This window comes from Chamaea fasciata, unplaced genomic scaffold (assembly GCF_029207755.1).
Source record: "Chamaea fasciata isolate MVZ Bird 193981 ecotype frontalis unplaced genomic scaffold, bChaFas1.0.hap1 SCAF_21, whole genome shotgun sequence".
In the NCBI taxonomy this organism is placed as follows: domain Eukaryota; kingdom Metazoa; phylum Chordata; class Aves; order Passeriformes; family Sylviidae; genus Chamaea; species Chamaea fasciata.
Genome location: NW_027094106.1, coordinates 5797402 through 5821331, shown reverse-complemented (window position 1 = coordinate 5821331; position 23930 = coordinate 5797402). Strand labels below are relative to the sequence as shown.

Here is a 23930-nt window from a genome sequence, read left to right as displayed (position 1 = left end):
TGGCCAGGAAATCACTTCTGCACACTCAGCTGCCAGGCTGAAGGGACAAGAAAGCCACAGGTGCCACAAATACTCAACACCTGCAGAGTCAGAAGAACAGAGATTTCCTCATCTCCCCTTCACAATTCTTTTTCCTGCCATAAACTTTCTTTATCCACGCCACTCCCCTTATTTTTCCTATTTTTATGTTCTGGTTCCTTCTCTTCAGATCCTCAGCTGAATAGATCTTCTCTTGCTCCCAGCAGCAAAAGTCTGGCATTGTCCTTCATGGCCAGTGCTGGGTGACACAGGGCCAAAATGAAAGGAAAAGGGAAGCAGCAGATTGCCACATTTTAGTTTCTTACATAAATAAGTAGTTTACAGTGACTGGTACTTCCCACCCATCCACCCTTTTCTTAAAATTGTGAAATGTTTGAGATTGGAGGGGCCTGTGGAGCTCCACAGACATTACAGAGTGTGGTCTATGGTGTCTCCAGACTTTCACCATCACCGTCCTCACTCATTGGGATTTGGTCTCAAACCCCTGCTCATCACAGGAAGGCACTTGAGGCAGGAATTCACTTAGGCTGATCATCAGCTTGGTCGTTCTGGATGTAAATCTCGTGCTCACCATCCTTCCGAACCCTCGGCAACCTCCTGTGAAAGCCTGGAGTTTGGCCATCCATAAAGGATGAACACAAAAGAAGGAGAAGCATTAAAAGTGAGGCACTCCAGAAGGAGAAGGAATCTGGAAACAAAGTGGTCCAGAGTTTTTCTCGGTGTAGATAATGTGATGGTCTGTGCATCCTCAAGCCTGGAAGCCTGAAAGAGAAAAAAAAATAATCATGAGTGGAAATGTTTGACAAGCAGGGAATTAATTGGTGGCTGAAAGAGTCTGAGCCTTGCTCTGGATGGACACCGAGGGCAGCACACGGGAAATCCAGCTGTGAAAGGACCTTGTGGGTGCATCCAGAGGCAGCTGGATGTCACTGGCAGTGTCCTGCTGCTCCGGACAAGGACCCAAGGGCTGGGTTAGGTCCCTTCCCGGCCGAATTCCGGCACCGGGGCTGGTTAAAGGGCAGCAAACCCCGAAAGGCGACAAGAAAACGGGGATGTTGTTCCTGAGCGTGCTGTAAGGCACAGGGACCAGCCGGGGCACTGCTCAGCACGGCCGGGAGCGGGGCTGGCCCGGGAACTCCCCGCCCCGACGGGCGGGACGGGCTGCGGGAGCGCCGGGAGCGGCGCCGGAGCTGGGACCGGCACCGGGGCTGGGATCGGCACCGGCACCGGGAGCGGAGCTGGGATAGGGACTGGAGCTGGGATTGGGATCGGGGCCAGGATTACAGCTGGGATCGGCACCGGAGCTGGGACCGCCACTCTGAGCAGGATTGGGATCGGGGCCGGGACTGTGACCGGCATCGGGACTGGAGCTGGGATCAGCACGAGAGCTGGGATCGTGACTTGTGACCAGGACCGGGACCAGGACCGTGCCCGGAGCCGCCCGCAGTGTCCCGGCCCGCTGAGCACACGGAGCCCGCGATGGCAGCAGCCGAGGTGAGAGCGAACTTTGCCTCCCGGGGGTGGCCGGGGGTGCTCAGCCGAGCGAGGCTGTCCCGGAGCCTCGGCGTTCCTGCCCTGTGTCCCTGGGAAAGGCCGACACTCGTGCTCGGGCACTTCCCAGCCGCTTGTGTAAACACTGCTCGGCACAAAAACCGCGTTTTCAGTTTCCTTCCCTGCCGAGACGTGATCAGGCACCCTGGCCAGTTCGCTTTCTGCTCTCCACATCGCTGCTCCACCTTCCAGGCAGTGCCCGGCATTGCCAGGCTGCATAGCCACTGGGCAGAGTCCTGGAGATGCCTAAAATGAATTTTTCAGCTTGGATTTCCCGGTTGTAAATGTGTATGTTGCAATGTTTCTGCTGGCACACTTGCAGCTTTGATGGGAAGCTTTAAATACTGAAGTTATACCTGGATATTCCTGGTCCCCAGGAATGCTGAGCCTCTGGAACGGCCTTTAATTTATCATTAACTTTGTTCCTGAGGCCACCAAATGAGTGCTGAGGAGCTCTAACACTTCCTTTTCAATTCTGATTCCCCTCTCTGCCTTTCCTCAGCTTTCTGACAAAGCTGCCTTTTACACACGGCTACACCCTCACCTCTGCAGGCTCTCTCCTGTTGTCCTTTCAGCCACAGGGACATGGAAACAGTCACCAGGGAAAACATTTTTGAGTGTTTTGTCTGGCTGGTAAAGCCCTGGCACAGATCAGCTTCCTGCTGTCCTGCCAGCTCCTTGCTGTCCATGGTAGTTATAGAGACCAGCATGAGAAGAAACGTGCCAGTGGTGTTTAAAAAATCGAGTAGATTGGTAATTATCCACTGTTTAGTCCTTTCCTTCAGGTGCCCTCCAATTCCTTTTTGTGCCTGGTAGCACTGGAGAGTTGCTTTTGAAACCTTGGAAAAATTCATTGTCTCTGCCCAAGGAAAATTCTTACCCACTTCAGTGCAAGCCTGACAGAATTAAAACCTCTTGGGTTGTCCAAAGCAAGCAAAAATCTTCTGAGCAGGTGACACAGCTCAGGTGAGGCCACCCAGAGTGTGAATCAGTGCTGGAGAAGCTCCCACACAGCACACACCCTGCTCTGGGGCACAGCTGGAACCCTGCACAGCCTCTGGTCACTGGGTGACACGTTCCAGGGCTGAGGTCACCACAGGAATCCTGGTCTGGGTGGGAAAACCCCACCTTTGTTTCTGTGCTGGCCCACAGCTCTCCCTCAATCAGAGAAGGGTCTGTTAGTTAAACAGCACAAAAAGGATTTAGAGGATATTAATTTCACTCTAATCCTACGGAGTGCTTAGTTTTTCCTCCCTTTGCAAGGCCTCAAAGCAGAATTCTGTGCTGGTCTTGCATCTTTCCCTGATATTAATTTCAAGGACTCCCAGCAGAGTCCTGCAGAGGCAAAATACCTTGGAGGGTTCCTGGGCCAGACTTCGGAGCTCAGGGGTAAATAACACTGACAGTGATGAGTTCTCCAGCTCTTCAACCACTTGCCAGAGGTCCTGGAGTCCAGGGGACTTCCTGCTCAGGGCTGTCACACTGAAAGGAGCTGAGCATGGCCTCTGTATCAGATAAATAGATCACTGGGTGTTATTTAATGCACAGGATTTATCTGAAGTCATTAGGCCTCTTTAACTTGCTGTTTTCTCTCTCAGGGGAATAAACTTTGGGGTGGAAGATTCAGTGGGAGCACAGATCCCATCATGGAGATGCTCAATGCTTCCATTAGCTATGACCAGAGACTGTCTGAGGTGGATATCCAGGGGAGCATGGCTTATGCCAAAGCCTTGGAGAAGTCTGGGATCCTGTCCAAAACTGAGCTGGAGAAGATCCTGAGTGGCCTGGAAAAGGTATTTCTTCTTTCCTTCAAAAACTGTCAGGTGAATGAATGGCTCCTGACCTGAGAGTTAATAGTTTAATAAATTCAATGATTAATTATCCCTGGATTTAATTTAATTTAACTCCTGTGGCTGACTGGTGTTTGTGCTGTTTGCAGGTCTCTGAGGAATGGTCCAAGGGAGTCTTTGTGCTGAAACAAAGTGATGAGGATATCCACACTGCCAACGAGCGCAGGCTGAAGGTTTGGCTCCCTAACCCCTTGTTCCTGTTCCTCCACATCTGCCTGACATTAAGGGCTTGTCCCTGTGTCCCTCTGTGAAATCCCTGTGGAACTGCTGGCACTGAACCCCCTGGGACACAGCCAAGGGTCTCCACACCCCCTTTGGGGCTGGACAGGCACAGAAGCCAAATCTGCCCTTCCCCAGAGGATCCTCAGAGGGTCCTGGAGCTGAGTCCCCTCCAGGCAGGGGGATCTGCTGCTGTGGATTGTCCTGTTCAGAGCACAGAGATGCTGACAGAAAGCCTGCTCTTGTCCTCAGGAGCTGATTGGAGACGTGGCTGGGAAGTTGCACACTGGCAGGAGCAGGAATGATCAGGTATGGATGGAATCTTTGTTTTTCTCCTTCTGTATTCCTCCGCCTCAGTTCCTGAACTGAATATTTTTATGCCAGCTCTGTATGCCCTGACACACTCCAGCCTGTATTCCCTTTAAATTAATGATTGCTTTAAACTAATGATGCTGCAGTGACTCATCCACCCAGGGGAGTGGGATTTGCAGGGCTGCATCCTGGGGGTAAAAGGCCACAAAATTCCACTGACATCTCTGAAAACCTCCAGAAGCCCTAACTCTGCTGCCTGGCTACACACATCTTTCAGGGGCAGTCCTCCTCAGGATGATCAGCTTGTGTTGGCTGGGAATTTTCTGCTTCCAAGGTGACAATATCTGACAAACCCACTGAAAATACCAGATTTTGGTTCTGTCCCTGGAAAGCACTAGCAGCTTTCACAAATCAGTGACCAGGGATGCATCCCAAGGGGAGATTTCCCTTTCCCATCACACAGAAGCAGGAGGGGATAACGGTGCCAGAGGGTTCTGCTGGGCAATATTTGGTCACTAAATCTGTCCCATTGTGCTTGGCCAATCTCCCACAGGTTGTGACTGACCTGAAGCTGTTCATGAGGAATTCCCTCTCCATCATCTCCACACACCTCCTGCGGCTCATCGAGACCCTGGTGGAACGTGCTGCCATGTGAGTCCGTGTCCACAGTCCCTGTTTTCCCAAACTTTGGCCTTTTTGGGGCGGGAGACTCCTTGGTTTGTTGTGAGACCGTGCAGCAGCGGGAGTTACAGACCTGTCCCTGCCCTCCCTCCTGTCCCTGCTGTCACCTCTCTGTCCTTTCCCCTGCCAGAGAAATCGATGTGATCCTGCCTGGCTACACCCACCTGCAGAAAGCTCAGCCCATCCGATGGAGCCAGTTCCTGCTCAGGTGAGCCCGTCGGGGCCCTGCTCTGCTCAGGGGACAGCCGGGGGTGGTGACAAACCAGAGGGAACCCTGCAAACTGCAACAGGAATTCCCCGTGGCTTTGACCAGCTGGGAATCCAAGCATGGATTGGGCAACGTCCTGTTCTCCATCCTTTGGCCATTCTCACCTCCTGGAGTGGGAGATTTTCCAGCTTCATTTCCCTGTCTCATCTCTCCTGTCCTTGCCCAGCCACGCTGTTGCTCTGACCCGGGATTCTGAGCGCCTGGGAGAGGTGAAGAGGAGGATCAATGTCTTGCCTTTGGGAAGGTAAAGTTTATTTTTTATTGTGATCCTCATCCCTCACTTTGCTCTGAGATAAAAACAAGAGGCAGATCTATCCATCCCCTGAGCCACTGGGGTTTCTGTTCCATAGACACCTCAATTCCCTCTCCACAGACTCTCACCAGAGAAATATTTCTCTATTCCTTCTTGAAATTCAAGGATTACAAGGTTTCCCTTAAGCAACTCTTCCTGTTTGGGAGAGAAATTCTAGTTTAGTCCTGAGTTCAGAGTCTGATGAGCCTCAGGCCACACTGTGACATCAAAGTGAATGAGGGGAGAGGAATGTTCAGAGAGGTGTCTGATATCACTGGAGCTCAGTTTTGGTCAGATATCAGTTTGGGTACCACATGTGACTTCTGGTTCTTTCTCCCCTGGCAGTGGAGCTCTGGCTGGAAACCCCCTGGGAATCGACAGAGAGCTGCTGTGCAGTGGTAAATGTCTCCCTGGGCCTGAGGAACGGGACTGCTCATAATATCTGGGATTTTGGGAAGCATCAGTGGGTTGTCCTGATATTATTTTGGACGTGTTACAGCACTTTAACAAGGGGGTGGAGGGTCATGAATCGATAAAAAGTCACCTCCTCTGGGGCAGCCTGGTGCAGTGAGGGTCCTGTCAGGGCCAGTGTGACCTCCTGTGTCCATCCCTTTCCTTGCAGAGCTGGACTTTGCCTCCATCAGCCTGAACAGCATGGATGCCGTCAGCGAGAGGGACTTTGTGGGTGAGCACAGCCCAACCCTCCCAGCACTGTGGGAAGCAGCTCCTGACCCCTTTCCAGTTACCCTTCTTTAAAATAAGCCTGAAATCCATGACTAGGGAGTAAAGCCCCAGTCAGGGTTCCCAGAGTTTTCCAACCATCCTTTTCCCTCCTGATTTCCTGCTTCCCTGCAGTGGAATTCCTCTCTGCTGCCACCCTGCTGATGATCCACCTCAGCAAGATGGCTGAGGACCTCATCATCTACAGCACCAGCGAGTTTGGCTTCCTGACCCTCTCTGATGCCTACAGGTAGGCCTCAGCTCTGTGCAGAGCTCCTCCCTCAGCCTCTTCTCAGCTCCCCCACTCTGGGTGAGGCAGGGGTTGGGGTCTCTGTGTGCACGAGGCTGACCCAACATCAAGGGCTTGGCACAAAGGCACCCTCAGGGTGAATATTCCTCAGCAATGGTCACTTATTTCTGATTCCCTTAACTCAACCAAGTCTGTGTTCAGCCCAGCAATTCCTGTCCTGGAAGTGCTGGCAGAGAGAACTTCCTGCTGTGCTGGGAATGGTGCCAGAGCCTTCCTTGCCTGGCTGGGTTTGCAATCCCAACAGACTCCTTGTCTGCAGGGTGGCACAGCCACAGCCCCTCCTTCCATGAAGACACACTGACACTTAGTCTGACCTGCTGATACCACCCTGAGGAAGCGTGGAGGGGAGCCCCCTTTAAAGTTTCTCTTTGAGAGGTGGGACTGTGTGGCAGCTCCAGACAAGGTGCAAAACCCAAGAGCAACTCAGTCAGTTCACTGATTTCCTGCACCCTAAACAGGAGTACAGTGAAGAGAGTCCTACACATTGCATTTGGAGGGCTGGGTCAGTGATGATGAGTGTGTATGGATGAGGGTTTTGCTCACCAGTGCACTCCACTCATCTCCCACCCAGCACTGGCAGCAGCCTGATGCCTCAGAAGAAGAACCCCGACAGTCTGGAGCTGATCCGCAGCAAAGCCGGGCGAGTGTTCGGACGGGTGAGCCCCAAAGGGGAGCAAGAGGGAGAGGAAACTGCTCATGTTGGGGCTGGAGAATCTCCTGTTTCCTGCCTTTTCTTTTGTAAAGAGCTGTGGGTTCTGCACCTGCCCGGCTTTGCTCTGTGCCTCACTCCTGCCTCTCCTGTTTCCCTCTGCAGCTGGCTGCAATTCTCATGGTCCTCAAAGGCCTCCCGAGCACCTACAACAAGGACCTGCAGGTAAAGCACTTGTTCCTCTCCACACCATCTCTCTGAGCAGACACAGTCATCTCCTGCTCCTGAGCTGTCCCAGCACTCCATTTCTGTGCACAGCTCCTGGAAAGGGGCTGCTGCAGGTGACACCCTGAGTGTCACCTCTGGGATCACATCCCTGCTCTGCTGCCTGGCCTGCTCAGCCTCTTGTGCTGTATCAGGCTGGCTCAGAGCCATTTCCATCACTGTTCCAACACAGGAGGACAAGGAGGCCGTCTTTGATGTCGTAGACACCCTGAATGCTGTGCTCCAGGTTGCCACTGGAGTGATTTCCACCCTCCAGGTAAGGGTTCATTTGACAACATCATGGTGCAGTGCATATTCTGTGAGTAACCCAGGAGTCCAGACTGGTCCTAAAGTGAAAACTCTTCAGTGCTTTACCCACGCTGCTCATTTTGGTCCCCTCTGCCAGCTGCTCAGGGGGTCAGAGCAGTCTTCTAGAGTCTTTTAGATGAATTCCTCTCACCCTGAGCGCTAAGCTGCCCCAAGGAGGAGCTGATGGTAACGTGTCCCTGCGATCCTCCTCCTGCAGATCAACAAGGCGAACATGGAGAGGGCGCTGAGCCCGGAGATGTTGGCTACTGACCTGGCTCTGTACCTGGTTCGGAAGGGAGTAAGTGCCAGAGGGAGAGCTGGAGCTGGGGTTTATCTGGATGCAGAGGAACTGAGCCGAGTCCCCTCTGCTCTGTCCCCTTACCCCTGCAGATGCCCTTCAGACAAGCCCACGTGGCCTCTGGCAAGGCCGTGCAGCTGGCCGAGACCAAAGGCATCACCATCAACCGCCTCAGCCTGGAGGAGCTGCAGAACATCAGGTTGGCACCTCTGTTATCCCCACTCCCCAAATCACCCCCCAAACCCCCCCTGGAGCATCCCAGAGCCCCCTGACAGCCGTGCCGTGCCCGCAGCCCCCTGTTCGGCAGCGATGTGGCTCAGGTGTTCAGCGTGGTGAGCAGCGTGGAGCAGTACACGGCCGCGGGCGGCACCGCCAAGAGCAGCGTGTCCGCCCAGATCGAGCAGCTGCGGGAGCTGCTCAAGAGGCTCAAGGAACAGGCTTAGAGTGTGGGGAGAGATCCCGTGCCTGCAGCGTTGTGCCTGGAGTTAATAAACACCGGGGTGTCTGTAGTTCACTGAAATCCTGCTCCTGCCTCTTGATTCTTCAAGGGTTTGTCCTCCCTCCTCTCTGAAAAGCCACCAGCGCCCTTTCTGCCATTTCGAGTAACTATTAACCGTCACACTTCAACAAGTGACTCTGAAAATAAATGGAAGTAAGGAAGCAGGCAAGAAAATAACCCAAAATAATAAACCTAAGCTGTGCTTAAGGGCAGGTTTAGATTGGACATCAAGGAAGAATTCCTTCACAGAAAGGGTGATCAAACATCAGAACAGTCTGGGCTGAGCAGCGAGGTGGCATCACCACCCCTGGAGGTGTTTAAGGGAAGGGTGGATGTGGCACTCAGTGCCCTGCTCTGGGTGGCAGGGTGGCGCTGTTGGGTCACAGGCTGGACTGGGTGACCTCGGGGGTCTTTTCTAACCTAAATGATTCTGTGACAAATAAATGAATAAGTAAATCAACCTGGAAATAAGTAAGCAAGTGAATAAATAAGTAAAAATAGGTGATAAATACATTTAAATCCGGAGAGGAGAGGAGAGGAGAGGAGAGGAGAGGAGAGGAGAGGAGAGGAGAGGAGAGGAGAGGAGAGGAGAGGAGAGGAGAGGAGAGGAGAGGAGAGGAGAGGAGAGGAGAGGAGAGGAGAGGAGAGGAGAGGAGAGGAGAGGAGAGGAGAGGAGAGGAGAGGAGAGGAGAGGAGAGGAGAGGAGAGGAGAGGAGAGGAGAGGAGAGGAGAGGAGAGGAGAGGAGAGGAGAGGAGAGGAGAGGAGAGGAGAGGAGAGGAGAGGAGAGGAGAGGAGAGGAGAGGAGAGGAGAGGAGAGGAGAGGAGAGGAGAGGAGAGGAGAGGAGAGGAGAGGAGAGGAGAGGAGAGGAGAGGAGAGGAGACCCCTCTCCGCTCGATGAAATCCAGCGATCCAGGACTGAGCTTCAAAGTTCCTGGAGGCGCCTTTCCGGCAGGACACTCGTGGCTTTGTCCGGAGGGGACCGTGGGACAGGACCCGGTGTCTGTCGGGCTCTGCGGTCGCTCATCCCGCTGGGGCGGGATCGGGACGGGGACCGGGATCGGAACCGGGATCGGGATCGTGACAGGGATCGGGACTGGCCCTGGCCCCGCCCCTCTTCCACGGCCCCGCCCCACCCCGCCCTCACACAGGCCCCGCCTCTCCGCCAGGCCCCGCCCCGGCCCTGGCCCCGCCCCTCCCTCAGCGGGCCCTGCCCACAGCCAAGATGGCGCTGGCGGCCTCATGCGGCGGCAGGGCCGGGCTGTGCCCGCTGCTGCTGCTGCCGGCGGTGCTGCTGTTCCTCCCGGCGCTGGCCGCCGGTCCCGCCGGGATGCTGCAGCCCCGGGACACCCCGTCCCGCGAGCGCAAGGAACTGGGCGGGCTGTGGAGCTTCCGCGCCGATCTGTCTCCGGGCAGGGACGCCGGGTTCGCGCAGCGCTGGTACCGGCAGCCGCTCCGGCAGGTAGCGGGGAGCGGGGCGGGCGCTGCCCATCCCCGGGCACGGGCTGCGCTCTTTCCCCTCCGAGCCGGCCTCCGGCCCGCTCCGAGGGCTCCGCTTCTTTCTTCCTCTCCCTCCCTTCCTCTTTCCGTGCTTTCCTCCGCACGGGGCTGGCGGAGCCGCTGCCGTTCGCCCCACGGTGCTGGCCGTGCCCGGGTTCTTTTTGAGGCAGTTCCTCAGCAGCAGCCGCAGATGATCCCCCGGGTGCTGCTCCGCAGGCAGACACGGTTGGGATGACCCCCGTTCGCCTCCACGTGTCCCGTGCCGCAGGAGCCTTGCACGGCGCTCAGCTTCCAGCAGCACAGAATCGGCAAAAATTGTGCCTGAAAGGGCGCTGGAAATTGTTTATTTGAGGTTTTGGTGCGGCTGGGGTCTGCTTGGAAATTAACTACATGACCTGAAGGAAAAGAGTTACGGATTTTATGCATAAAATGGATAAGTCGTTCATTATTTCTGTTTTTAGCCTTTTGGCCGATTTTGTTGCCAGACTATGGAAGGAGAGAAGAGCTGAAGGGCACTGTGCTGCTGGAAGTTTTGCCAGAGGAGAGGAATCCTGAAATGTGCTCCTTCCAAGGGAGGCTTAGATGAGTGCATTCAACCTGTTTTAGACCTCAGAGAAGCTCCCTGAAGGACACACAGGTTCTGGCCAGCCCAGGAAAGGGTTTTCCTGCATCAGATACAGAAAATCCTCTTCCCCATCCAAGGATTTTCCCGCTAGGATTTTCTGACGAGGGCACTGGGCTCTCTGCAGTGCCACTGCTGAGTCAGCCACGCACATGATGCCCACGCTGGGTGCCCAGACCTTCCTCATTCCGTTCCCTGAGGCTTCCTCAGGAAAGGAGAAGCTGCAGAACTCCTTTGTGCAACATCTTGAGGGCAGAAAGTGCTGAAAATGAGCGGCTCTGTTTGGCAACAGCTTGTGGATTCCTCAATATCCAACGTACTGTGACACTGCCTCCCTGTAAGCTTCATATTGAATAAGCAACTGAATGGATTCTGTTTTAGTTCCAAGGAACCTCTGTTGCTCTCACGCAGTGAGGAGGGCTGAACTCAGCCCAAACAGTCTCCATGGGGAGAAGAACATCCCAAAATATCCATTCCTGCTCAAGTATCTACTATTACCCTTTTACTACAGGTCTTAGCTGAAAAACAGCACCACAACTCCCACATTGCTCTGGAGCTGTGCAGGAGAAAATTCTTACTGAAAGGACAGCTTGGGTTTGTGTTCTTCCCTCCTCACTTCTCTGATTCCATGATGCCGGTGCCATTAAAGAAAACATTTCATTGCACAGCAGGAGGGGAAAAGAAAGGAGCAGCTTTCTCCTGTAGGAACAGGCAGGTGCTAATTAGGGCTTATGTAGGAGCCGTGAGAGATCTCAGCAGTTTTTAAACATCTTTTCCCAAGTATTTCCCCTTGGCGAAGGCATTGTAAGGCTGTCAGTGGGAGGGGACACCTCCAGCAGTAAAATCCCATTTTTTAAACTCTCTGTTCCTTCCTTTTCCATGCAATTCCTGCTAGACCGGCCCCGTGATTGACATGCCGGTGCCTGCCAGCTTCAACGACCTCACGCAGGACCCCAGCCTGGAGAACTACATCGGCTGGGTGTGGTACGAGAAGGAGGTGCTGCTCCCCCCGCGCTGGCTGCAGGGCGATCCCGCGCCCAGGGTGGTGCTGCGCTTCGGCAGTGCCCATTACTACTCCATCGTGGTACGTGTGGCCTCGGGGGTTGGCCCCGTGCTTCCTAAATTAGGCTGGACTAAAGCCGGTTTTATGGTTCGTCCAGCAAATGCGTCCCTGCCTCGGTTTTGCATGCCCTTCTGAGCTCGTGCCTGTTTTCCCCCAGCGAGAATGAATTCCAGTTTCTCCTCCCTGATCCTGCAGTGTCGGGATTGGTAACTAAACGTTTCCTGATGAATGGATCTGCCCCAAACCGTGTCCCTCGGTGACACTTGATGTGACCCAGCAAAGGGACATCCCTCAAAGATCAAGACTGATCCCTCAAAGATCCTTTGAGGATCGAGCCCCCGAACTTGTTCCTTGCAACTGGGTTTCCCTTCTCCGTGCAAAATCCCACTAACCGATTTTTTTGGGGGGGTCTCTCCTTGCAGTGGGTGAACGGGGTGCAGGTGGTGGAGCACGAAGGGGGACACCTGCCCTTTGAGGCTGACATCAGCAGCGTGGTGCAGGGCAGCCCCGGCGCCCTGTGCCGCATCACCGTGGCCCTCAACAACACCCTGAGCCCCCACACGCTGCCCCCGGGCTCCATCCAGTTCATGGCTGACAGATCAAGGTGAGTTCCTCAGTATTCAGGTGTGTTTTACTCAATATTCAGGTGTGTTTTGCTGCTGGGCTCATCCCAGGGGGGTGGGAGAGGGGCAGTTTATTCAGCTGCTGGTTCATAAATCCCTCCGTGGGGTTGTGTTTATGGTGAATTCATCAGTGGGGCAGTGAGGAGTTTAAACTGTGGTACTGTGAGGAGTTTAAACTGTGGTACTGTGAGGAGTCAGCAGTGGGTTGTTGCATCGGTTGTGTGCACAGTCAGGTTGGGTGATTTGTCAGGCTGAATTCGTGGCAGGTTTGGGAAGCTTGGGTTCAGCTGGAAGCTGCAAGCCTCAGCTCTCCTGAAGGATCAAGATCTTTGTTAACTGCAAAACTGATACAGGTTAGCACCTGGCCCGGTGTTATGAACATGTGTAAATGTATCCATCTCTGAGGGTCCAGCCCTTGCAGATTGGTTTAAAACAATTTTAGGGAGACTGCTCTTCAGTGGTGTTTGTGAAGTAAAAGGTTTAATAAAGAAAAATAACAAACGTTACAGAAAACAAAAGCCGTGCACAGGTGTCTGAGAAAACCTCTGACACCCTGCTAGAAACACTCAAAAAGCCTCTGACTTCTTTTGTGCTCCTTCCTAAATACTGAATGTTTTAGGAGGGACAATTTGACCTGCTGCCAATAGAGATACAGGGTTTGAAGAACAGTAACAAAGTCTAATAAGGGCTTATCTCTTGGCTCTGGGCTAATTACAATGAGAAGGGCACAGAACTTTCCAGTTAAACTTCCTAAAATATCTAAAAATAAACTGAAACTGTTTCCCTATTTGGAAGCTGGGGGTGTGGGGTGCATTACCACACAAAACCCTTCAGTGCAGCAGCTGAAAGACAGATCCACCCTGTTGGAAGGATGTTTTACATGATTATTTTGCACTGCCAGCATCCACATGCTGCCTTCAGCCGTGTAATGAAGTGAAATGCAGCCAGTCCTCCTGTCTTGCTCACTCAGGTACCCCAGGAACTATTTTGTGCAGAACACCAGGTTTGATTTCTTTAATTACGCCGGGATCCACCGCCCAGTTGTGCTTTACACCACTCCTGCTGCCTACATCGATGACATCACTGTGACAACCACCTCATCAGACAGTGTTGGTAGGTCCACTGCCATTAGAGCAGCTCCTTCACACTCCATGTGGAGGTGGCAAGGGCAGCAGGAGTCTGATTGAATTTGTTTCCCAGTGGCTTTTTCCTGAAGCTGAGCTGTCCTCCGGCACTCTCTGTGTTTTGTTTCCTCTGAGCCAGCCATGGTGCAGTATCAGGTGTCAGTGGTTGGCAGCACAGCCAATTCCTTGTCCCTGAGTTTACGTGACCAAGAGGGGAAGGTGGTTGCTGCAGGTGATGGCCCAGTGGGAGAGCTCAAAGTCCTCAGCCCAAACCTCTGGTGGCCTTACCTGATGCACGAGAACCCTGGATACCTGTACTCCTTGGAGGTAAAGTGGCATTTCCTCCTCTGGGTGGGTGTGTTTAACAGGGTTAAGGCACGGCCATGTGGCCCATCCTCTCTCCTCTCAAGGGCCCTGTGTGTGTGACCAGAGTGGCTCTGCTAATTAGGCAGTAATCAAATCAAGCTTTGGCAGCTTCTGAAGAGTCTGGCAGAGAGAAGGGCATTCCTGGAGTGTGCTCTGAGGTGCTGGCCCTTCACTCTGAGGGTCCAATCCATCCCTTCTGGGGAGATGATGAGTTCAGTAGCTCGAGCCTGGGAGATTCTGTGGGCTTTTAGGATCAGTAGTGATGTTCAGGTGCAGGAATCAGGGAGGATGAGCTGCTCTGAGTTTCCAGCAGGTGATGTGTCAGGCATTGCCTGGCATGAAGTTGCAGGGCACAGAAATGTTCTCGCCTGGGTGGATGCCATGGGAAAAAGACACTGAAGTTTTGGGGATGAGCAAGTGCCAAAAGGTTCATCCAGGGGCTCGTTCTTCATCCTTCAGCTTCCACTCCTTGGGTTTCTGTTTTGTTCAGTCAGACCTGGCTCCCCTCCCTGAGCAGCAGCAGTGAGGAGCAGGCTGTGTGCTGAGGCAGGGCTGGGAAGGGATGTGGGGCCAAAATCTCCCTGACAGACGGGGGAGGGAGCACTGGGCACCCCTGTGAGGATCCCTGCCATTCCTCCCTGGCCATGCAGGTGAAGATGCAGGCCCAGGTGGGCGGGGTGCTGCTGGAGGACGTGTACACGCTCCCGGTCGGCATCCGCACCGTGCACGTCACCAGCACCCAGTTCCTCATCAATGGCAGGCCCTTCTACTTCCACGGGGTCAACAAGCACGAGGATGCAGATGTAAGTGTGGCACCCACGGCAGGGACACCCAGGGGCACCTCAGCTCACACTGCTGAGGTGGCACCTGTGTCCTCTTCCCTCTTCCCTCTCCTTTCATTTCCTCACACTCTCCTCCCAGGCTAGGCACTAAGGGGACACCGTGCCCAGTCCTGCCACAGCCCTGACATCCCTCAGGGCACATGGATGTGCTGGTGGAGACACTGAAGCATCTCCCAGCCCCAGATTTCAGTCAGTCTGCTGGGAGGGTGGGGAGGCCCTGGCACACGTTGCCCAGAGAACCTGTGGCTGCCCCATCCCTGCAAGTGTTCCAGGCCAGTTGGACAGGGTTTGGAGCAACCTGGGCTAGTGGAAGGTGTCCCTGCCCATGGCAGGGGGTGGAATGGGATGAGCTTTAAGGTCCCCTCCAACCCAAACCCCTGTGACTGTGGCTGTTGGGTTCCCCACCCCGGGCAGTGTCGGTGGCAGGCAGCTCCAGGGCTGGATCAGGCCGGGAAGCTGTGGTCACACAGGGTGATCCCTCTCTCCCCCCAGATCCGTGGCAAAGGCCTGGACTGGCCCCTGATTGTGAAGGATTTCAACCTGCTGCGCTGGCTGGGGGCCAACTCGTTCCGCACCAGCCACTACCCGTACGCCGAGGAGATCATGGACCTGTGCGACGCCTACGGCATCGTGGTCATCGACGAGAGCCCGGGGGTGGGCATCAAACTGCCGTAAGAGCTGCCCAGCACGCCCTGCCCCTCGCTCCTCTGCTCCCCTCTGAGCCCTTTCCGAGTGTCCCAGTACCCTTTTTACACTTGTGTCCTCAGTGTCCCACCCGTGGTGCTGATAACGCGAGTACTTTGCTCCGTGTGGAAATCTCCCGTTGCGCCACCGGTGCCTCGTGATGTTGGGCAACCAGAGGGCATTTTGGCACATTTTGCCACATGGCTCCGTTAACGAGCCCAAACCACAACCCTGAACTGTGCAGCAAACTGGGGAAATAGGGGCAGGAGCCATCCTCTGCCACCCTCAGCATCGAGGCTCTGCTGTGCCCAGAGGCTGAGTTTTCCCAGGGAAAGGCAGAGGGCATGGGTTTTACACCCTCACCTCCTTGTGTCTTGCAGCGAGAGCTTTGGGAACAAGTCCCTGCAGCATCACCTGGCTGTGATGGAGGAGCTGGTCCGCAGGGATAAGAACAGGCCCTCAGTGGTGATGTGGTCAGTGGCCAACGAGCCAGCATCAGAGCTGCCCCCAGCTGCTTACTACTTCAAGTAAGTGCCTCTGCTCCTCATCTCTGGGTACAGCATGTCTCTTCTTCCTTTGGGATGGCACAGAGAGGTAGTAAAGGGAGGGCAGGCATTTTTTGGGAGCCCTGGAACTGAACCTGTGGATGCCAACTGAAATGGAACTGCTGCATGTACCCAGCTGATGCTCAGAACTGTCCCAGCGTGTTGGTTCTGAACCACCAAAGCTCCACAAAATTACCAGGAGTCCACTTGGTCTGAGCATCTCTTCTTGAGCTAAGGGTTAAGTAAAATCCTGGTGAGAATGGAATGTTCCTTGTTAGCACTGGAAGATGAGTGCTGAATCCTTTGAGAATTACAGCAAAGCTGTAAAGTAACTGGCCTTTCATTCTGAACACACGGTTCTCCGGTTAGTGCTGCTTATTTGTTCTGTGGCTCCCCACTTCAAAGCCACTGCTTGGAGTCCCTGCAGCCCCCTTGGGTTTATTTCTGAAGAGATTTAAGCTTTGGATAGCCCAGAGGCAGCTCTGTGATGGGCAGCACACTGTCCCTGGGAGCTGTAGGTGCATTAGGAGAGAACTGTGAGGTTTCACTCTTCAGGATGTTCCACCACCCTCCTGCAGTGTCAGGGCAGCAGCAGAGCTTGACTGTCCCATTCTGTCCCTTCTCCCTCACTCAGGGCTCCCTCAAAAGCATCCAGCCTCTGCCTGCTGTGGCACAGGGCCTCAAGAACAAACTTCCCACTGCCCTTTTTACAGTTTTGTCCTCAAACTCAACTGTCCCTTTAACTTCTAAGCTGCTGGCACCACCCCATGTGCCTGTGCTCCCACTCTGCTCTTTTCCAGGTGGTGCAGCAACCACGTGGTGACAGATCTTCTCTTCATTTCATTAAAACCCTGCTACACCAAAAGCAGCTCTGTCTGGGGAGGGTGGAAGGACAGAGAGCCTGGGGAGAGGGGGCTGTGCTTCTCCATGCTGTTGTTGAACTCTTGCTTTACTGTTTGCAAACAGGACAGTGATAGCTCACACTAAAGCTCTGGACCCCTCCAGACCAGTCACCTTTGTGACAGATGCTAATTACGCTCTTGATCTTGGTGTAAGTTTGCTTCATTTTCCAGATTTTCCTTTATTTTATTTTATTTTTTTAATTCAAACATTAGATTTCCTCCTCTTGTCTCTTAGTTTTATAGTCCTTTCCCCTCCTACTCCCTAAATTTCCTAGAGATATTTAGCAGGGAGAGGCTAAAGAAAAATTACATTTTTGTTTCTAGTAGAAAGCTGTAGTTGTAGTCCAGCTGAAAAAACAATCTGTAAGAGAGAGAACAATTCCTTGTGTGCAGGATTATGCCCCTGGATTCCATTAATATTGCCATGCTTTGCCATGCCATTGATTATGTTTACTAATGCTCAGGATTTTCACTTGCAATTAAGCCAAAGCTTAAACCTCTTTAAAATGCTCACAACCCTTGTGGAAGTCTAAAGGAAGGGAGCTTTGCTTTAATTCCTGCTTTAAACTGCTCTACATCTTCTTTGGCAGATGTCTGTGTTGAATCATCTAAAAGCTCCTCCAGCTCCATAATTAAAGCCTTAGAGCTGGATAAATAACCAAAAGGCACTTTCCTTGGACTTTTGGGCCTTTCATAGCATGGACTAAGGAATTTTTAACAGTTGTATTTGTTTCCAGGGTAGATCCTTGTACAATAATCACTTCTAGCAGGTGAGTCTGTGCTGCCACACCTCCCTGCTCCAGGTTACACTTTGGATTTCTTCTAAAATGTCTTCCAATCAGCAGGAATGACTGCAACTCTGTTTTCCTCCCCACCCGAGAAAACAAAACAAAACAAACAATTTCTGATGGCTTTAAATTTGAAGGATCCCAGCAGGAATCTGCTTTTGGATATCCCACTCCCACTCTGCCCAACTGGAGGAGCTCAGGCAAACAAACCCAAAGAACAGATCTCTCATACACTGATGTGATATTAGAACTTTTTTTTTTCTTTTATTACAAAACATGTTAAGAGAACATTGAACAAGTTACATACAACATCACTTTATCTTGAGGGGGCTTTGTGCCCTTTTATCACACTGTCCATGTGGTAGAAATGGCAAATAACTTGCAGAATGCTTTAGTCTTAGTATTGCACCATTGATGCACAAAATTTAGTTGCTAGTCAAAATATTTGACCACTCACTTGATAATCACATTCCAATACTCAAAAAGAAAAAGTACATCTAAATGTACCAGCAAGCCAGAGACATCTTGGAAACAAACAAACAAAAAAAAAAACAACTTCTAACAAACCTGAGAATGAAACATGTTGATCTTGTCTAACTCTTTGCTGTGATTTCCTAATCTGTGAGAAAAATGCCTGATTAATGCTGTTAGCTTATTAAATTTATCCTGCTTTTTTCTTTTTTTCTTTTTTTTTTTCTGGGGAAGATAATGATGTTTGGAGGGCCTGAGTGATGGGGGAAACGATTCATTCCACGTGTAATAAACCTGGATTCCATTAAATGAACCCAAAGGAGGATTTAGGTTTACAAGAGAAGGTTGGAGTCTGTGCCAAAACACTCTCACCTTGTTTTCTGCAGGCTCCCTATGTGGATGTGATTTGTGTGAACAGCTACTTCTCCTGGTACCACGACCCAGGCCACCTGGAAGTGATCCCACTCCAACTGACAGCCCAGTTTGAGAACTGGTATAAAACCTACCAAAAACCCATAATCCAGAGTGAATATGGAGCAGACTCAGTGCCTGGGCTGCACAGTGTGAGTGTTGTGGTGTTTGCCTGATGGAAACAGCTCTTACAGGGCAGCAAAATGGAACTGGGAGAGGGTGGCACCCCTGGGAGTGTCCAAAAGGCTCCAGCGCTGGGATCCTGCTCCACCAGACCCAGTGAGCTTTGCCACTCTGTCTGTCTGAAGAGACAAAATCTGTCTGTGGCAGTGGTAGAAAATGCTCCAATGAAAGCAAACCCTGGGGAATGGAGGTTCCTGGTGCTGTCCCATGCAGGGGGGTGCCACTCCTGTCCCTGTCCTGCCAAAAGCCACCAGAATTCCCCCTGGGAATACCTGGGATTTTGTGTTTGCTAATGGTCACAACAGCCAAGTTAATGCGGAGCAGGCAACCAGAGGGTTTCTGTTCAGGAATAGTTGCTGGGTGAGTGGGAATGGCTTTGCTGGGGTTCTGTGTCCCCTCAGGCTCTTGTTGTGGCTGCAGGACCCCCCCATGATGTTCACTGAGGAGTACCAGCAGGCCATGCTCAGGGAGTACCACTCTGTCTTTGACAAGAAGAGGAAGGAGTACGTCATCGGGGAGCTCATCTGGAATTTTGCTGATTTCATGACCAATCAAGGTGAGCTTTTTATTTATATTCTGAACACCTCCCCATCCTCCCTGGGAGGTCAGTGGTTGGTGACTGTGCTGCCCTCTGCTCACCAGGACACAGCACAGCTGGTTTTGTCCCAAAATCCAGCATGACCAGGACGGAAGCTCCTGCCTGTGCTTAATTCATCTTTTCTCCTGCACAGATGCTCCCAGGAATGTGAGGCAATGTACAGGGGAAGCTTGTGAGGGACCCAGACAGCTCCTGGTTTTTGGCCACCCTCAATTCAGAGCTTCAGGGCCATCTCAGGTGCTCCCAGTGTCACCTACAGCTGCCCTGAGATCAGAGCACCTTCAATCATCATCATTAACTTGGCATCAATTAACATTTAGCAGTAGATGAGCAGATGCCACACTGGCACACAGCTGCCTCACCATGACACTCCACCCATTACTAATACATAAGTGCAGTCACAAAGGAGGGAAAAATCCATAATTTACAGTGCAGTCCCACAGAAATTAATCACAATCTAATGATGAGCCTGCTCTGCTTCTGCCACCTGCAGTGGGTTGGGGTGGTGAGCGGTCAGTGAGAGGGAGGAACAGCACTAAAATACCCTGCAGAGCACCAGCACAGGCATTGGAAGGCTCAGGGATGGCAGTGGCCAGAAAAGCAGCATCAAAAAGGACAGAGAAAACGTAGACAAGGTCACACACAGCTGCAGTTCCAGTCTGTCAATCCTCCTCTCTAATTTCCAATGAAAATTAAAACAGGCAGAAAGGATCCAGACACCAGAGAGGACAGTAAATAGTCATCACCATTTCCTCCATCCAATCTGCAGGTGGAGCCAAGCTATTGCAGATCTAACAGGGATCAGTGGGCACACCCCAGTGAAGTGTCCCAGCTGTAAAAAGAAGGAATTGCAGCTGGGTTGCTCTGTCACAGCCTGGGATCCTGCCAAGCTTCCCTCTTGTACCTGACTGTGCAGAAGAAAGTGCAGAGGTCTCTTCCACCTGGCCTGATCCAGTACCAACATTGAAACAGCTCACAGCAGGGCCTGGAAGAGCTTGGCTTAAATATTTCTTTATTTTCTAACTTCCCTGCAGGGACCACACGAGTTTTGGGGAACAAGAAAGGAATCTTTACTCGCCAGCGCCAGCCCAAAGCAGCTGCATTTGTTCTTAGAGACAGATACTGGAAGATTGCAAATGAATCCAGCTGCCTTCCTCCAGTGATAACATCACATTCCCTCTTCCTACAATGAACGCAAAGGGTTTAGTGGCTGGGGATTATGTTGAACACGTTATTAAATTTCTGTTTAAATAAGTTTTATGCCTGATTCAAGTCTTGCAAGTCCAATGCGATTTCTAGCCCACCTGAAGTAGTTACTGTGATGCAAAGCAGATCAGAAACTTTTGTTTCCTCTGCTCAGCCATGTCTGGAGGCTTCCTGTTTCCAGGCAGGAAAACAAATAGTCACTTTCAAGGAGCTGAAGTTAAGAAATCCTGACTGAGGTATCTGTTTATGGCAAAAAAAAAAATTTACAAATATTACATGATACAACTCGATGCTGAACTTAAAAAACAAAATCTAAGTTACTCTAAATGAACATCACGTCCTTCTAAAGCAAATGAGGTTGTCCAGTTAAACTCCCCTAAGAATTAACACTACTGAGGTGACAGCAAACTGCCCACAGGATTGCAGAGGAGCACAGTTTGTGCAGCTGCTCTGGCCTGACAGGATGGATGTGTGAGAAATCCTGAGCATTCCCAGCAGTCAGGAAGGGTGTGAACCACCCAACATACTCCAGCAGAGAGTTTGGGATTCCTGTTCCAGCAGCAAGGTGGAATGTTAGAGAAGGAGGGGACTACACCAACTCAACTTTAAATCTATTTATTTTACAGTACCAAAACTGCCACCATTAGACACAAATTTGTCTAACAATGCCACTTCCATCGTGGAAGGGCTTCCTTCATATTCAGTGTCACCACAGAAGAGCAGCCCAGGGGGAAATTGTGTTCCAAGCCTTTCTGAGAGTGGCCTGAAGCCCTCTGGGGTGGAAATCCCTGTGCTGCTCCAGTGATGTCCCTTCAGGGCCAGGCTAAAGCCTGGCATGGATCACACCAGCACTCGCACAAAAACTCAGTGGATTTAGTCTGCAAACTTCCCAGCAGCATCACAACAAAACCAGAGGCTGCTCAGTGCATTTGGGAAGTTTCAGTTCTGGAGTTTGATTCCTGGAATTCACAGATTCTGGGTGAACTTGGTGCCATGATTCCCTGTCCTGCAGCTGCCTCTGGTGTCAGTGGCTCAGGGGAGTGACCAAATCTGACCATATCAAGAAAATACTTGGTTTTCTGTTGTGTGCTGGCCAAATTCTGTTCCTTTCAGAGGTGGTACACCAGGAACCAACAGCACCTTCCACCCTGCCCCAGCAGAATAAGGACACAGATGTTCACTGCAGACTCCACAACAATTTTTCTTGTGTTTTTAAGGGAAAAGAAACAACACTACAGCATTCCTCACACCGTGCTAGGCCTAGATTTTCTCTAGAACTAAATCCCCAGAATATAAATCTCTATGCACAATAAAAAGACATTTGTTCAAACATACCATGGTATGAGCAATTCCTGTATTTAAGCCCACTAGCAGTGTTTGAAAGTCATTTCAGCCTCTCCATCTCCAGCCATCATCCTTTAAAAACTCATTTTCTTCCCGTTTCAACAGACCTGACCAGAAGACAGCTGAGGATTTGACACTGGTCACTCCTGACAAACCAGGGCTCAGCTCAGCCCCCCCAAAATCTGAGCACACATTTGAGCGTTAATTCCTGCTTGTTCTCAACAAACCCAACCCTGCCCAGCAGCTCTCTCCCCAAATCCAGGGACACATCCAGCAGTTCCCAGGGATTTTGTGGTCTGTGGGACCAGCTTTGAGCAGCCCAAATAAAGCAGAAAGTGATAAAAACCACAATGTTGGGTTGTGTTGTTTTGTTTTTTGCTTAAAGAACTGTAAACAGTGAAAGCCTCAAGTCAACGCTGCTCAGCCTTTACACACAATGCTCAGCCAGACACAAAGCTGCAGGAATTCTACTGGGAAAACTGGGATCTGGGGGGAAAATCAAGTGCTTTAACCCTTCTACAGCTAAACACACACAAGGTCTTAGAAAAAAAAAAACCAAAAAACAAAACCAAAACCCACACAACTTGGTACAATTTCTAGAAACAGAATTACAGTACTGACATTAAAAACAGTTTCTAAGGCTCAGACTGAGTCCAAAAAGGCCTCTGGTTGGGTTCATTCAAGCTCTTATGTTTGGACTGCATGATTGCAGCATAAGAATGATTGCAGCAAGACATCCACAGGTAATTTCTACATTTATTTTTTGTTGGGTTTTTTTTTCTTTTTTTTCTTTTTTTTTTATACCAAAAGAGTTATGTGCAACAAATAGAATTCATACATATTTACATGGTTTGTTTGTGGTTTGTTTTTTTTTTTTACCTGTTAGCAAAATTGTATCCTAAACCTCCAAGAGAGAATCTCTCAGCCTCTATTGAGAAAAGGAATATTTGCCCAATGATTCCATTTTAAATGGGTGCTGGATTTGGAGTTGAAAGCACTGGGAATAAATAGTCGATGGAACATACTATACAGAACAAACACCTAATATTTAGGCCATGCTTAACACAGATCTATGGTAACAGAATACTTCATCTTTTCTGAGTTTAAACAACATTGGCAGAACCAAAGCCACCCAACCTCTGATTCAGCCCACAGAAATCAGGAGCAGAACTGCCTGAAGCACCTCAGCAACCTCCTGGCACAACTGAGACTCTACAGCAGCACAAAAAATGCAAATTCCAGCACTCAGAAACCTCCTCAGCAGAGATTTGTTGTCACTTCAGATCTCCAAGGTGCTCAGGAATGTTTCACTGGCCTCAGTGTCACCAATGCTTTAGAGGAAGAAACTTCCCAGAATATTCATTTCCTCCACGAGACTCAAATGCTGTGTTGGCCTCCAAGAGTAGCAAGTACCTTACAGTAAGAGGATTTCAGGAATGTTTAATTTCTAAGCAGGTTTTGGGATGAGGTTTTTTTGCCTTTCCAATCCGCCCCTCGCTGTGGAACTTCCAACTCAGAACATTCTGTGATCCCAAAGGAATTCTGCGATTCTGAGAGAGCCAAAGAGGGGCAGGAAGAGCCCAAATTCAGAATCTCTGTTCAGACACTGTGATTTTTTATCCCGTCCATTCTCCTGAGTGTTAAAACCACAATGAGGATCTCTGTAACACCTCCCTGTCCCCTGCCAGCCCAAATATCATTTACCTGCCCTTACCCAGACTCCTGCATCACTGAGAATTTTTTGGATTTGTAAGGGTAAAACCAGTACCAAGCACACATTTGCCCCCAGGTTTTGGCAGGGGGGCACAGCTGCACTCCTGATTTCCATCACAACCCATTTTACTGGAAGGAAGATGCTGTTTCCATCATTGGGAGCAGCAAGGAAAGAGTCAAAAGAACTGGAAGCAGAAAGGTCCAAATCTCTCCTGCTAAGATTATTCTGCCCTTTATTCAGGCCAACTGCATTTCTGAAGCACGAGAGAGAACTAGAAGAAATCTGGGCCGTTTCTAGCAAATCACTTCCAGTAAAAAGTAACTGCAAGGGATGCACACAAGACAAGAGAGCTCACAATTAAGGATCAGATTTGCAAGGTCGTGCACAAAGTGTGGCTGCAAATTCTCCCAGAGCCCCAACTCCAGCTCCATTTGCTCCCTATGTGCACACACACAAGGACTGCAGACACCACTGCTGAAAATCTGGCCCTAATTTTTTTACTCAACAAACTGAATCAACAGACGATGCCCACACAAACAAGCACAAGACACAGTGAAGTTAAGTCAATACCAATACTTTCAGCTGATGGGGGTGAGTTTTTTTCCTCTTTTTTTCCCCAGGAATTGGACCAAGAACTCATGGATTAGACTTGTCTCCATGGCTGCTTGCTCTGAGAGAGGAGCA

At 51.1% G+C, this 23930-nt stretch overlaps 2 protein-coding genes across 2 annotated transcripts; both read left to right on the top strand.

The window, feature by feature from the left end:
• Positions 1-1216: 1216 nt before the first annotated feature.
• On the top strand, positions 1217-8276 carry LOC136299794 (argininosuccinate lyase). The gene is made up of 16 exons (XM_066201731.1): positions 1217-1533; positions 3189-3383; positions 3530-3613; positions 3912-3968; positions 4525-4622; positions 4783-4860; positions 5087-5164; positions 5558-5610; positions 5835-5897; positions 6068-6182; positions 6814-6898; positions 7057-7116; positions 7349-7432; positions 7682-7762; positions 7855-7961; positions 8055-8276. The coding sequence occupies exons 1-16, from the start codon at positions 1519-1521 to the stop codon at positions 8203-8205; spliced, it is 1404 nt and encodes a 467-aa protein (XP_066057828.1). The 5' UTR covers positions 1217-1518; the 3' UTR covers positions 8206-8276.
• A 1204-nt stretch (positions 8277-9480) lies between these two features.
• Positions 9481-20238, top strand: GUSB (glucuronidase beta). The gene is made up of 12 exons (XM_066202033.1): positions 9481-9722; positions 11278-11466; positions 11868-12049; positions 13039-13181; positions 13332-13519; positions 14209-14361; positions 14893-15071; positions 15465-15611; positions 16596-16680; positions 18177-18353; positions 18805-18940; positions 20017-20238. The coding sequence occupies exons 1-12, from the start codon at positions 9486-9488 to the stop codon at positions 20172-20174; spliced, it is 1974 nt and encodes a 657-aa protein (XP_066058130.1). The 5' UTR covers positions 9481-9485; the 3' UTR covers positions 20175-20238.
• Positions 20239-23930: the final 3692 nt, after the last annotated feature.